This window comes from Sipha flava, unplaced genomic scaffold (genome assembly GCF_003268045.1).
Source record: "Sipha flava isolate LNK unplaced genomic scaffold, YSA_version1 77_pilon_pilon, whole genome shotgun sequence".
NCBI lineage: Eukaryota > Metazoa > Arthropoda > Insecta > Hemiptera > Aphididae > Sipha > Sipha flava.
In genome coordinates, this window is record NW_020273617.1 from 153,867 (window position 1) to 170,029 (window position 16,163).

General features: G+C 25.7%; 2 protein-coding genes across 2 annotated transcripts; one reads left to right on the top strand and one right to left on the bottom strand.

Annotated features, from left to right (window-relative positions):
• Nucleotides 1–2,407: 2,407 nt before the first annotated feature.
• Nucleotides 2,408–8,380, bottom strand: LOC112692861 (ubiquitin-protein ligase E3B). The gene is made up of 19 exons (XM_025567676.1): nucleotides 8,176–8,380; nucleotides 7,946–8,104; nucleotides 7,726–7,857; nucleotides 7,109–7,439; nucleotides 6,856–7,044; nucleotides 6,572–6,766; nucleotides 5,708–5,994; nucleotides 5,497–5,642; nucleotides 5,271–5,442; nucleotides 5,092–5,210; nucleotides 4,844–5,022; nucleotides 4,627–4,772; nucleotides 4,420–4,556; nucleotides 4,193–4,356; nucleotides 3,875–4,137; nucleotides 3,164–3,293; nucleotides 2,941–3,105; nucleotides 2,735–2,846; nucleotides 2,408–2,667 (listed from the first exon to the last, which is right to left on the bottom strand). The coding sequence occupies exons 2-19, from the start codon at nucleotides 8,101–8,103 to the stop codon at nucleotides 2,495–2,497; spliced, it is 3,198 nt and encodes a 1,065-aa protein (XP_025423461.1). The 5' UTR covers nucleotide 8,104; nucleotides 8,176–8,380; the 3' UTR covers nucleotides 2,408–2,494.
• A 158-nt stretch (nucleotides 8,381–8,538) lies between these two features.
• LOC112692843 (alpha-centractin) lies at nucleotides 8,539–15,934 on the top strand. Its single transcript, XM_025567657.1, has 8 exons — nucleotides 8,539–8,703; nucleotides 10,158–10,222; nucleotides 10,316–10,642; nucleotides 10,709–10,852; nucleotides 10,921–11,086; nucleotides 11,243–11,416; nucleotides 11,480–11,542; nucleotides 15,464–15,934. Exons 1-8 carry the CDS (start codon nucleotides 8,656–8,658, stop codon nucleotides 15,605–15,607), a joined length of 1,131 nt encoding a protein of 376 aa, XP_025423442.1. The 5' UTR covers nucleotides 8,539–8,655; the 3' UTR covers nucleotides 15,608–15,934.
• The last annotated feature ends 229 nt before the right edge of the window (nucleotides 15,935–16,163 follow it).

Here is a 16,163-nt window from a genome sequence, read left to right on the forward strand (position 1 = left end):
ACACTGCAGTCACAAACAACAAAAACGTCAGTTATATCTAATTTATTGCTATGATGGACAGTAAAATAATGATGTTGTGTATGTATGAAAGTATTAATTTGACATGTTACCCAAGTGATGCCGGGGATTGTACAAAATAACTAAAGTATAAATTTTATACATTACCTACATGTTTTAGTTATTTTATAAATTACCTAGTTATTTCATAAACTAACTGGTTCAACACATTAACTGTAGCATATACAAATTTTCATTAGGAATTTATACTTTTATATTTTAAATGCATTATGAATAAATTGATATGCTAATTGCTTTGGACATTAACTTCACTTGTTTATAAATACGTTAGACAACAATTAACTTTAAAAATATAAATTATACTTGTATTATTTATAGTATTTTTTGATTTACATTATATTATAGTCAGACAATCTAATATGTAATTGATCTAATTAAAATTTAAAGACTTCACCAAGTATAATTTATTAATATATATCAAATTGACTCTTAGGTATAGAATAGCAGAGCGTTTATTAACCAGTTAATGGTGATGTTAACTAGTCTCCTGAATATTTTAACATTAATATATGTATATGAATTTAATTCTTGATTTCTGATTAGAGAAAAAACTTAATGGTACTTATTATTTGCTGACTACTGTTCAACGGATTTATAAAAAAATTGAATTCTTAGGAATTATTTTCATTCTATAAGGATCAAAATATTAGGTATATAGTTATAAAAATCAGTCACACTTAAGATCAGCTATTGTTAAAAGATATTCTTTACACAGATACCAAAATTAGGAAAACCTACTTTTAACTTTTACTTTAATTAATCAATTAATATTGAGACTGAATAAATTATATTATAAATAATAATTGTTCAACAATATTCCTAATTACTAACAATTTTAATAATAATTAAGATAAAAAACATTCCCCATTAATAATGTCAACCGATTAAAAGAATTTTTTGATACCATAAATATCTATTAATTAGAAATACTATACATTTCAGTTTGATTTATGTTTAAGTAATTATAAATGGAGATAACATTGAATTCAATAACACTTATTATTTTTCAATAATGTATTTTATTCAAGAAATTCAACATATTGTATAATATATTAATTTTATATATTATTATAAATATATCAATAAAACATTTATATATAATAAACAATTAACAATTAAAGATAACAAATTTGGTATCTAAATTTAATCACAACTAATTTATAATATGATAGGTAAGTACTGCGAAGAGAAAAACTATTATTAACTGTAATATTAACATACTGCGTTTGATCCAATGAGGTAAATATATTTTTAACTTTGACAGTCAATATCAACAATCATTATGATTTTATAAATCAAACATACACTCGAAAATAAGTAATTATATAAAAAATGAAAAAAAAAATTAATCATTTTTAAACTAAAGATTATAGAAGTAGCTACAATACTATCAATGACTAAAAAAGTGAAAATAATGTTATATAAAAAAAAAAAAATACATCAATAAAAAAAGTTTACAAATTAGTCATTGTCGAAAAAAATATAATCTCAATAGATTTGTTTATACTATTTTTATTCTCAGTTCAATAAATTGGTAAATAATAATAATATCCTTAAATTCAAGGATAGAGAAGACTTAAATAAACTAAAAATAGACATTATGTTAGTTAATTTGCATTGATAATATTTATTTTCAACAGTAAAATCATAAGATCAGTCTTAATTTTTAAATAAATTTAATACTTTCAAAACAGAAATAATATTAAAACAACAATTGAGTAATAAAAATAAATATTCAAGAAACAATAATTAATGTATGAAATAGGAAAACATTTTATTTTAATAACAAAACAATTAGTCCCATAATACAATTTTGTTTATGGAATTAAATATAAAATATAAAATAAAGAAAAATAATTATATTTTAATTTTTTAAATTTTTTAATTAATTAATTTTTAGATATGAAAGGTTGGTAAATATTAACTAATTAAAATACATACAATATAAATGGAGCGGTTTGGTTAAAAAAACTTATTAGTCTTTGAAATTTAAATACTGCATTTTCAATGTTTTATTATATTTCTACTATCAATTTATGATAAGTTTTATAATATTGTTAATTTTCATTAAAAATTTATAATTTTACATTGTCTAAATTAATGTTAAATACATTTAACAAAATTATTTATAATTACTATCAGTGTAACCTAACATTTTTCTAACCCTATTATTTAATTACTGTCAAGTAGTACTTCACAATTTGGAATGATAACTTTGAAATCAAAATTGTTCAATTTTCCATACAATAATAATTTTCAGGTCTCGCATAAATACAACCATAAACATTAATAAATATATCAGTAAAATACATCACATTAAATTTTCATAATTCGTACTTCTTAATTTCATAACTGTATATATCATTATAATAATAATTTCATTATTTTTTAAAGTATACAATTTGATCGAGCAAAATCATGATAGTTCAAATCCAGTGTTTGAAGAAATTGCATACCTAAGTTTGTCTCTAAGGATACTTTTTTTTTGGTAATTAGGGAGTTTGAGCAAGTTGAAACAAGTTGAAGCTGAAGGTAGTCTCAGGTTTGGATCTTTTTTACGAATAGTGAAGAATCCTCGAATGACACTTACTATAATAATAAAAAATTAAGTATATTATGATTTATTAAATAATATACTATTACAATATGAAATTACCTAGGGTGTCACCAAAATCTTCATCATCTGATACTTGAACACATCGTATGGAAAAAGGTGGTTCTAAGTATGCAAAACCAAGCAATGGTGGTTTCGAACAACTTGTTACAAACTATTCAAGTACAATTTTAATATATTTTATTTATCATATACATATATACATATCACATTTATCAACATATAGTAAGAAATTAAGTGAAACATACTTTTAGAAATAGTGATCTTTCTTTTTCTGTGAAATCTTTCTGGAGAACTTCCCACAACCAAAGAATCACACGGTGAGAATCATGAAATCCTCCATAGTATTGTGTAGTTCGTCTGAGATCAAGTAAATCGATAGGAGCATTGTCACCAGATATTAATTTTTGAAGCTATAAAAATCACAGAAAACAATAAAATATTTTCAATAAAACAAATTATATAAATTACCTCTGGAGTGGAGAATAAGGATAACCATTCAGGATTTATAACTGATTTAAATCCTTTGATAAAAGCAGCTGTCTGTGCTTTGATTTGTGTATGCATAACATAATGTGCCATCAAATGAACATAATTAATCCTAAAACAATTTGTTTTTATTTTAAATTAGTTTTAAATTTTAAGGTTTTCTGATAACTAGGGTCATCAGCATTTATTATTTTAGTGTTTAGTATAAGATAAAGGAACACTAGGGTTAACTCGTGTTAAAACAATTTTGTTTTTGTGAACTTATGTTTAGGAGCAGTTGATTGGGGGACAGTAGCAGGTTCTTCTTCAAGACTATTATGATCCAGTCTGGAAAATGATACTGTCAGCAACTATACATTTCAATAGTTTGAATTTGAATGAGCATAGCTGTCAATCCACTTGGCCATTTCGCCATTTTTTTTAAAATCAGTATTCATTCATTTTATTTATTTAAAATAAGTTTCTTTTTTAAATTATTTAGTTAAATAACAACAATTTTATCGAATTTAAGTTAATATTATTGAGTTTTGTTGGTTTTAGTAATCTGTATAAATTTGAAAGCAATGACAAACTAAAGAAAAATATTGTAAGTTATGAACTAAAATAAATACATTTATCATTATTATCATCATTAAATCATTAAATAATGATGATAAAATAATAAAAATAAAAATAGCAGTTGTATAGTATTACTTGTTTTGATTAGTAACAGTTATAACTCTTCCGCCAGGTATAAGATCATGAGTGGTCAACTGACCAAGGTGGTTATCAACCACTGAAAAAGTAAGGTCTAATTCTGAAACATCGCCTTCATAATGTTTGACTGATGTTAAATTTCTATATAAATCATTATCTAATGACGGCAATTCATCCATTGAACTATAAAGCAGCTCTTGAGTTTGTCCTAACAACTGACTTAAAAAGAACGATGCAAATGGAACTTCAACAACAATACCCTAAAAATAATTCTAAATGAATTAAAAATACCAATAAGGTAATTAAAATAATTACCTCATAAACAGCTTTTCCTAATATACGACCAACAAATTCAAATAAATTCAAATGATTTTCTTGAATATGTGATGATGGTGATGGATATAACCGTTGTTCTTCTGTTGTTCGAAATAAATTTAATGAGGGGTCAAAAACTCTCTTAATAGTTTCTTCGAGAAATTCTGTTTGTATATTTTTTTCATTAATAATATTCAATATACCAAATTAAAACTTTAAAAACAAACCTTTAAATACACCATCCTGATCAATTCCTGCTTCATCTAATCCTTGTTCATTTATGAATTTTACTCTAATTACACCTTTAAAATTCTTAAGTGACATTTCTGAGACATAAGTATAACCATCTTCAATAATTCTATTCCTACACATAATTTAAATAAATATATTAAGTTTAATTGTTAAGTAAAGTACTGAAATTATAATCATTATACCTTCGGATCGTTATAACTGTTGGCTGGAAATTCTCATTATCATATTCGTGTACACCCAAAGCAATTTTTTCACGAGAGACATATTTTCTAAAGAGTCGTACTCTAGTTTCATGAGAAACAATGTGAGGAATTTCTTGAATAAGAATCTAAAGGTGACATGTATTATACATTTAAAAATATTTTTTTTTGTGTAATTAAATAGAAAAAAATTCAATACCGAGTATATTTTACGACCTTTTTTGAGTTCATTAAAAAATGAAGAAGTTTTAAGATCACCAATTAGCCAATGTCCAGTTGGTGCAAAAGATCTACGACAATCTCTGCGATAGAGAACCATTAAGAGAGTACGACAAGATCGGAACAAGCTATTGGATGAAGAAGTTGTATCTTGAATATCTAGAATATTTAAATTAATAAACAAATACTTATTCAATAATATAAAAAAAAAATTAATTGGTTTCTCACCAAACAAATTTTGAGATATTCCTTTATACAAAAAAATGTTCAAAAAACTAGACATCAAAATGTAATCCCGCAATACAAATGGTTTCTGTAGCTCATACATTTCTATATCATCAAGTATACTTGGAGAAAAAAAAACATTAATTTAATATATTTTGTTAAAATAACAAAACTTCACTTACGTTATGTAATGTGACATACTATCACAAAATAATTGTAGCATACGTAATTCTCCTGAATTGCAATTTTTATCACTTTCTAAAATATCTAACAAATTTTTGAGGCCACAATGAGAATCTAAAAATGCCAAAAACCTCCATAGTAAATAAAGGGTGTCTTCGTGATAACATAAACCTAAAATAAAAATATAATTAACTTTAGTTTTTAAATGTTAAACAACATAAATACCAGTTATTATATCTAGTTTGAGCTGTGTTATTGTCTTAAGACAAGTGAAATATAAGTTGCAAGCAGCAACTACTTTTGTACCATGAATACCAGTAAGTTTATAGGTAAACTGATTGGTATTGGATAGTCTTAGATCAAAAGCTTTCCTATTGAAAGTAAGGAAATAATTTAATTAACATTGATGTTATAATTTTATAAATGAAAATATTACTTGATTATTGCTATTGGATTATTTGTTTTAGGTGGAGGAGATGGTACTTGTTGATTCTCAGGTATTTGTGCTAAAGCATTAATCAAATGACATCGCAGTAACTTCGAACATAAATTTCCACACCATAGTGGAATTAATTGACTTTTCAAGGGTGGTATATTGGGAGAGCATTGACATTTAGAATTTGCTGTAAACCAACCAAGTTCAGGATGCCAAACACTGGATACATTTGAATGTTTCTTAACTACATTATTTCTGATAGTGTCTAAAAATGATGTTAAACCAACCTAAAGAATAATTAATACAAAATTAACCTTATTAGTTATATAAAAAATATATTGGTTATTTCAAAAGAACAGTTGTAGAAATCTAATTTTATATCAAAATTAAATTATAATATTTTTGATTTATATTATTTATCACTAAAGTTATTAACTATTTTAAAATGCAGTCTAAAATAAGATCTTAATAACTATTTACTATTGTTTTTATTTATGTTAAAAAATTGACAAAGTTTACAAGAATAAAGATTTTATAGATTCTGATCAAATTGAGAAATGCATTTTATAGTTAATGTTTACAATTTTTATTCATGGAAAACCACTAATTACAAGAATTAATAGGATTATTTATGCTTATATGTATTCAAAAGTTTATTGAATTTGAGTTTTAAATAGAATTATTTTTTGATTAAGAAACAGAAATTAATATTCATTATAATATAGTTATGTAAGAAAAATTGTACAAGTCATATCAATTTTAGTTTACTATGAAAATGTTAAATTTAATTTATACTTATACTTGTAAAACATATTTATCTGTGAACCTTATTTATATAAAACAAGAAAAATATCAACAACTTACTATAAAAACAGAAGTAGAATTTTCTTCAAATTGTTTTGTTTCAGCACTCAATTCAGCTAAATGTATAATATTTCCAATCAATGACAAACACCAGCTTGGATGTAAAGAATGATATATTTCATCACATTGGTTTTGATCATTCAATAGTAGCATTATCTTTTCAAGAAGATTAATTGATTGAAATGTTTCAATAATCTATAATATATTTTTCAACTTGATTATTATTAACTCTTAGTAAGTAAACATTTATATAGAATTATTTAATAAGTTTTAATAATACTTACTTTAGGAGAGAGAGATATTAAATGTTCCATTAATAAGGGTATTGAATAAATTTTGATAACAAATAATAGAAACACATTTGTTGAAAAATTACTCAAAACTAAACACCTCCAACAAATGGTCATGATAGCAGTCATGGCAACAGGTTTTAAAAACACTTTTATGCCCAATAGTCCTGTTATTAGCAATTTCTGAAAAAAATATAATTATATTAATTAATATCATTGCTGATAATAATATGATTTTACTGAATACCTGCATAGTGTTAAACACATCATTATTCAATAAGTGTGCAACTAAGTTTTCTGTTAAACGTTCTAATCCTGGTTTTAACCCTTGTAGGGAATTATTTGAATTTATAGCACACCATCTTGATGTTGATGTAAAGGATACAATCATATGAAGTAAAGTATGTAAAAAACATGAATCCTCTAGTGATTTTGGCTGTAGAGTAGATAAATAACCAAGACAAAGTGACAGGATTTCTTTCACATGATTTATCCAGTTTACAGCATGTTCTTTAGTCAAAGCTACTGATATATAGCTATATTTAATCGATTCAGATTCCAAACTTAGAATTATATACCTAAAATTTATAATATTGAAATTAAAATATCCTGTAGTAATTTAAAATAAAATTAACAATTTAATAACCATACAGTATGTTTAACAGATAAAAATTAATAAGGTATTGAAATTGATCAATGTACTTAAAAATATTTTGTCAAACAAATGAAATATAATTTAAAATAACTATCAGCTATTAATATCAAATGTAAAACTAGGATTTAGAAAGGAACAAGATAATTATGGACATATTTTATCAATTCAATAAAAATTAAAAGTTAAAACAATAACTGTTGGTGCAGTACCTGCAGAGTTTCTCAAATCGATGTCTATCTCGCTGTTCATTATAACAATTCAGTAATTTTTTTGCAGTCACATAAACCTTAACAGCTGGTTTCAAATCACTGATGTTCTCAAAGGTTTCATCAAACTGATACCTACATTTGAAAAATTAATCATAAGACATTGACTAATAGTTGTAATTTATCATACAGAAATAAACATGCACTGAAAATAAAAACCAACAGTATTAAGTTCTGAGTGCGTTTGCGAACTAGCCATCCTCTGACAAATGACTGGACAAGGATAGCCGATTGTTCGCGTTTACGATCATTTGCTCTTTCTATTCGTGCAGCTCTTGTTTGTTCGATAAACTGCGTTTTAGAATCCTCCCCAAACATCATTCTAATGAAATACAGACACAATGGAACACACAATGTAATACGAATAATGACACAGTTGACTTTGGAACTTACTTTACAAGATATATTTTACGTTCATAATAAGGTTAAAATTTAAAACCGATGGTTGATTAATACGAATGGATATTGCTGAGAAAAGAATTTTTTTCATATATCAATGCAGAACAATCGCAGAATCAAATTGGAATCAGTGAATACCCTAAATGTATTCTCATATCGAAAACAAAAATATCATTATTATCATATTTTTGACGATTACAATAATAATAATAATGAAAAACATACACACACAAACACACACATAGATATACTAAAATGTAAATATTATTCTATTTTTGTTTTTTCTAATCAAGAAAGTGTACCGGTTAAGTTGGTAACGACGTCATTTAGGTTATGTTAACGCTCGTTTGCAATGTTATCAAATTTAGAATAATATTGAACGTTTTTAATAATTTTTGTATGTATAGTTGAACATTTTATATTATACCAATTAGTGTCTATTTAAAGTTCGATCTTTTACCGAAATCTATCGTCATGGAGACCTACGACGTTATTGTTAATCAGCCCGTTGTTATTGACAATGTAAGTCCTATGATTAATGCATAATATTTTGTACGACTATGAACATGTTACGAACTACCTTTCTTCCTACACGTTTGTGATTAACGGGAAACAATCACTGCATTGTGATCTATTTGTTTCCATAATGGTTTTACGTTGTGTATGACGTAAACTTATCGAATAGTAGCTTTCAATCATTTTTAAACTTGTTAATCCGCTTGTTAGTATTTCAATGTATTATTTTGTCCATCAGTTTGGATTTTTGTCTATATAAAAAAAAAAAAAAAAAAAACAGCTCGTTTAAATGAAATACCAAGTTTCTTATTAAATCGAAATTTTAATCAAGTCACTTTCAATATCGTTCATTTTTGGGAACTCATGATTTACATAAATTAACTATGTCCTAACTATCCTTTAGTATAAATCAACAGTACAAATTCCCCATAAGTTTTAGTCATACATACTGTATACATTTGTGTTCTATTATGTGTTAGGGTATTCATATTGAGCTATTCATTTATGGCTTCAACACATGGTTGATTTTTTTTTAGTATTGGTACAGACGTGTCACTTTTTTTAAAACATCTAAACTTAGTGGAGCAACTAATACCGACCAAATTTTTAATAAAAGTTAAGAACAGAATTTCCTGTAAATTAATATATTTATTCATAAATTTACAATATTAGTAAAACTATTTATTTTCATTCTCAGCTATTCTAAATTGGTATAACAAAATATAATTTATTTTTAGAATTGTACTATGTACACTCCACTGAATAAATTTTATAAAGTAATAGGCAGTTTTTCAAAACCAAAGAATACTTTAGATTATTTAAACAAAATAATGTATTTAGTATTATTATCTATTTTTTAGTATTGTTTATTATATTATTTCTTTTAATTTAAAATTAAAAATCAAAATACTTCCCAGTCTTATGATTTTTTTTTTTTTTTAAAGTAATATTTAAATAGTTTGAACGGTCAATGATTCTTATAATGAGCACTTGTTTCGCTTCAATCACTTTATAATAGCATCATACTAATTTATTACTTTAAATGCAACAATTATTACAAATGTAACATGATTTTAATAAAGTTTACTATGGATGAAGTATTTTTTTTTTATAATTTTAATGGTTTCAAAAATAATTTATAAAGAAAGTATTATTTAATAGAGAAATGTATATGATTACTAAAAGATATTAAATATTATAATTTTTATAAAATTTCAGATTTTATATAAATAATTTCAATAAAAACCATGTAACACAACTGATGTTTAATTATTTATAAAAAAAATTTGTTGAAGACACATTTACCAACTGTTGATTATTTAACCAAGATTAAGTTATTGTCATAACAAATCATAATTCACATTGTATTACATTATGTATTTGAATTAAAAAATGTCTAATGTTAAGTAAAACTAGAAAAAATATAAACTTTTGGTAATTGATTTAATATTATTACATAGGGTTCAGGTGCCATCAAAGCAGGATTCGCTGGTGAGCAAACACCAAAATGTTGTTTTCCAAATTAGTGAGTATACAATTAGTAATTAACATATAATATTGATTTATTAATAATAACAATCATACAATTTTTTCATTGAAATAAACATCTTTTATCCAGTATTGGACGACCAAAACATGTTAGAGTAATGGCTGGAGCACTAGAAGGAGATACATTTATTGGACCAAAAGCAGAAGAACATCGTGGTTTGCTTTATATTAAATATCCTATAGAACATGGTATAGTTACCGACTGGAATGATATGGAAAGAATATGGCAGTATATATATGGCAGTGATCAGCTTCAAACATTTTCTGAAGAACATCCTGTACTATTAACTGAAGCGCCTCTTAATCCACGAAGAAATCGTGAGAGAGCAGCCGAAATATTTTTTGAAACTTTTAACGTTCCTGCTTTTTATGTGTCTATTCAGGCTGTTTTAAGTTTGTATGTAATACTTAATAATATTTTGTTAATAAATTGATGAAATAAAAATATAATTTTTAAACTCAGATATGCAACTGGTCGTACAACTGGAGTTGTTTTAGATTCTGGTGATGGAATTACTCACACTGTACCAATTTATGAAGGTTTCGCTATGAAACATGGTATTATACGATTAGATTTAGCAGGCCGTGATATATCACGTTATCTTAAGTAATTATATTACTTAAATAATAATGTAAACAATAATAATTATAATTTGGTTTTTATGCTGTATTTAGATTATTATTAAGAAAAGAAGGGTTAAACTTTTCTACATCAGCAGAATTTGAAGTGGTTAGAGCAATTAAAGAAAAAGCTTGTTATGTTGCATTAAGTCCAGTTAAAGAGGAAACTTCTGAAAGTAATATATATCAATACATGTTACCTGATGGAAATAAAGTTGATGTAAGTTCACTGAATTGAACTTTATACATCTATGTTTAAAAAATTGGAATTGAAAATAACAAAATAAAATTAAGCAATTTACTGCAATTTCTGCTATTTTACATATCATGTAACTATAGCTTAATTTATTTATATTTATATTTTAATTTTTACTAGATTGGACCAGCTCGTTTCCGTGCTCCAGAAGTTTTATTCCATCCAGACTTAATTGGTGAAGAATGTGAAGGTTTGCACGAAGCATTAGTATATTCAATACAAAAATCAGATTTAGATGTGCGAAAAAAACTATATCAAAGTATTGTTCTTGCTGGAGGTTCAACTTTATTGTCTGTAAGTTAAAAAAATATAAATACAAAAATCAGTCATTATTGATTCTCTATATTTTTTTTTTAGGGATTTGGTGATAGGTTATTATCAGAAATAAAGAAATTAGCTCCTAAAAATATGAAATTAAAGGTAAATACAAATCATTATAATTTACAAATATATTTTGTTTATTTATTTTTTGAACTTGACTGTGACTAATTAAGTCTTTTATTATACAATAATATGTATGAGTATTGATTTGTGGTAAGCGTAGACAATTTTCATCTGGTCATAAATTGCAACTTTGTTCTGTGTATTGAATATAGCTAGTATCTGTTGGTAATCAGTGGTGCAAGACCATAGAGAGGAAGTGCTAGTATAATATTATTCATATACTATTTACTATTTACACATGAAATGTTTTTTCATTTTGGTTGATGGTATGGATGTTAGTACATACTAGGTATTGGCTGGTTTTAGTTAATATAGTTACAGTTTTTTTTATTTAATGTCAGTAAATTATAAAATCGTATGTGTTCTAAGTTGAAATCTGTCTTTTATTAAAGTATTATTGTATTTTAAATTTATAGTTAATATAAACAATTTATTTTAATTTAATATTAATTTTATAAATTTGGAAGTGTAATGTACTCTAATAAAAATGAAATATTTAATTGAATACAGTATATATAACAATATGGGTTGGTTTATTTTTATTTAAATATCATTAATTGTTTTCTATTTAGTTTATATGAATTAAATTTATCTAACTATTAGATTAATAAGACTTAATTATTATTAATTTTATCAATATTTCATGAAGTTAAAAATGTTAATTTAATTTTGGAAGTTTGCAGATTCTTAGATTTTTTAGTTCTCTTAGTTTTCTCTTAATTCTTAGGTGTAAAAAAAAAAAAAATTTTCTGCTACAAATATAGTTATGTATATAACTTGGTATTTGAAAATGTATGTATGAAGTATAATATAATTTGAGAGAAAGAATATTAAAGTTTTATTTGAATTATGTTTAAGACCTATTTGGCTTTGATTATAACTGACTTCTGTGTCACAATTCAAATATGGAATACAGATTATTGTATGTTCTGGTTACATTTTTTTTTTTTTTTTGATTATTAATTTAAATTTACAATCTGCACAATAACATAACCATAAGAAAACATTATAATTATATATAATGTATAGGGTGTTTCATTAAGAACACGGGATTTAATTTTGTAATTATTTTATTAAAAAAAAAATTATCAAAACAAAACAATTATATGAACATATAGCATACACACTTCGATTCATGTATGAAATAAAATGTTTGGCATATGCCCTCCTGTACTTCGCTAGCAAGTTTCCATTCTGGTTATGAAATTGCCTATCATTCGCTGACACAAATCTTAGTCCAGTTCATCAATAACCCAGAAAATTGTATCCTTAAGTTCATCGATTGTTCGTGGTCTATTTAACATAGGCATGAGCTTTTACGTAACTCCAAAGAAAAAAATTCAGTGGAGTTAGGTCGCACGACCTGGGAGGCCAGTTCTGTTCACCACATTGTGAAAAAGTCAATCTTCAAATTGTTTGCGCAATATGAATATGGCATGAGCAGTATAGAAAGTAGCACCACCCTGTTGAAAACATATAACAGCTGTGAATAAATTAAGTCTAAATTTTTTTTCATCATTTGATACGATAAACTCAGCGGAATTGCCAACTCCTATGATCTTTGACGAAAATATGTTGTTGGACTGGTTAAAACACTGTCAATTAACATTTCTTGGCTAAAAGGTATCCGTGACTGCGTTTACGCGTTGAAGTTTAAAAATCTTGCACTGAACCAGTTTCCTAAAATTTGGATATCAATTGACGGATTGTTGATTTATTAGGCACCTCGTTTTGTTCCATGATTTGATAAAGATTGCATACAGTTTCATAAATTTCATCCTGACAATAAAAAGTTATATCATAACGCATTCTTCAGTAGTAAGACGTACACTATAGTAATGTAAACAAAATAAATCAAATTCTTTCACATGTCATTGCAGAAAGATAACCGGTAATGTTTAAAAAAAAACAGGCAGCCTATGCACAAAACAAAAATTATCAGGCAATTTAAATCCGGCATTCTAAATGAAATATATTACATATTATGTAATTGACATGAGTAATATAATTTATGAAAGATGCCCATTAATAACACCCTTAAAATTTGTTGTTTATTTAACTATTATATGATGAATGAGGAAATTTAATTTTATATTAATAGGTCACGGGATTAGTTATTTTTTAGGCATTACTCCGAGTTTTCAGATAAGAGATAAGAGAATATATTTTTTTATAAAGAGATTTATATTAGAGCTGTTTATAGTATGTGGTTACTAATTTTTTACTGTTTGGGATTTTGTGATCTTTGTAAAAACAAGCATTGCTGATGTACCAAGGTTTATCTTGTTCTGGTTGGCTTGTATTAGAGAGATGTTGGAAAGTTTGACCAGTCTAAATTTGGATTCCAAAAAACTAGTTGGAATTAGGATTGTTTTATATCTAGTTAAATTTAAGATTAAAAGGTAAATAAAATGATATGTAAGAGTGTAAACATGATACATTCATAATTTATTAGAATTATTTTCATTTTATTTTCAAAATAAATACTGATTATGAAGGAAATATTAAAAGTATTTGAATATTTGAATTTTTTTAAAAAGATATTGAAATATTTTGTAATGATATAAAAAATTTCAAACGGTTTTCATATTGCCTATATGAGACCCATTAAAAGTTATAATAGTCATACCATCATATTAACAGTAAATACCTATATTATGCTAATTAAATTGTAATTAAATTAAAGCCATAATATATTACATACTCATTACTTATATATTAAAAAGCTTAAAAAATATTTTTTAATTCAAACTCATTAATCTTTAAAGAACTATTTAGTAGTTTAATTTTTCAATTATGTTAATTTTATCCATTTTATTCTATAAAAAATCCATTTTTGGTAATGAAAATTATTTTTTCAGCTTAACTATAAAAATTTAAATATTCTATGTGAACTTTTTTATAATATTTTTTGTGTATTTGTTTGTTAATTATTAAATTATAGTTTATAATCATAATTCATACTAAATAGTTGATAGATAAAAAATAAATACAAATAAAAAGTATATAATTTAAATATTTAAATTTATTAATAATTATTTTATTTATATAATTTCCGATTTTGTTGTAGTCAGGCATGGTTAGAAGTAGTAGTACACTTAGAGACTTTATAGGTTTTCGTTAATATGTTTCGCCTTTATTTTTTCTTTGTACTTCTTTATTGATTACAATCGAACCTAAAAAGTTATTAAGTAAATTTTCAATTATTTACATAAAACAATCGGTTTTAGTAAAAGCTATAGTGTTTTAATTCACACAATCCCCGTGTGCCCACCAGAATCACGTTTACATGTAAAAACGAGAGTATTATAATGTGTGTTATTTGTATTCTGTTATCTGTAATAGTAAACTCGCTACTACTTACCGTCATGAATAATGTAAATTATATAGTTCAAGGTCCGCTTATCGTTCCGTGTGACGTTGACACTTATCTAGAGCCGGATGACCCACCGACGTGTGCGATAGGTGTCAATGTCGTCGAACCCTGGTCGTATATATTGTTTTTGTTTTTCTATCGCTCATTATTGTACACGGTGCACGTAAAAACCGACTAAAATATCAGTGGTATGTCCAACGCAAAGTATATGGGTATATTGGGTCTATTCATTCTGTAACCGTACCGTTTAGTACTACTGTATCATCTCTAGATCCCCTAGCATGAAGAGAAGTGTATTTTTGGATTTCTGTCTGTAAACCTCAGATGCATTTATCTGTTATGTCTACCTAATGTATTTAAATATACATAAACTTTACATGCGATAAAAAAAAAATAATAATAAACGTATCCCATCAAATAAAAATTGGACAGACCCGGATTATGTTGACCCTGTAAAACGCCACTAAAACATATTGTTTTGATCGTTATGTTTTTATTTTTATTTGTTTTTCATTCTTAAGATTTTAGCGCCACAAGAACGTTTGTACACGACGTGGATCGGAGGTTCCATCCTTGCGTCGTTGGGCACTTTCCGCCGGATGTGGGTGTCGAAGAGAGAATTTTTCGAAGAAGGTGCACGGGTGATCCACAGAAAAACGATGTAATTCCCGTCGAAACCAAGTAACCACTCAACACTATCCCGTTTACGACCCTTGGTCAGGCATCGCACGCGCAATAGGTGTTCTACCCCGCAACGGTCGTACGCGTGGACCATCATCAGTTATCGCATTTCTAAACGTCGTCCCATAAAACGGAAAATATACTGCTCTATTCCGTGCAACCGTGTATTGCGTACACAAATATACACATACACGCACGCACAAAAGTATTTTTATTATATTTCCTTTTTATATGTATAACATCGTTTTATCGTGATTCGTCGTGATCTTTAGCTCTTTCTTTTTTACAAAAATAAAAAACATAAAATATAATTTTATAGAGTTAAACACTTTTGTACAAATGTCCTAACCATTTTCGTCACTAGTTCATTTGTTTTCTTTATAGGGCTTATTATTATTATTATTATTTGTTTCGCGCTTTACGATTTCTTTTAATAATAAAAATATTGATGTACAATATACACTCACACACTCAATATACGGTATGTTATGTGTATAAGTATTATCATTTTTATAAGATTAATTATTTTTTTTTTATAAT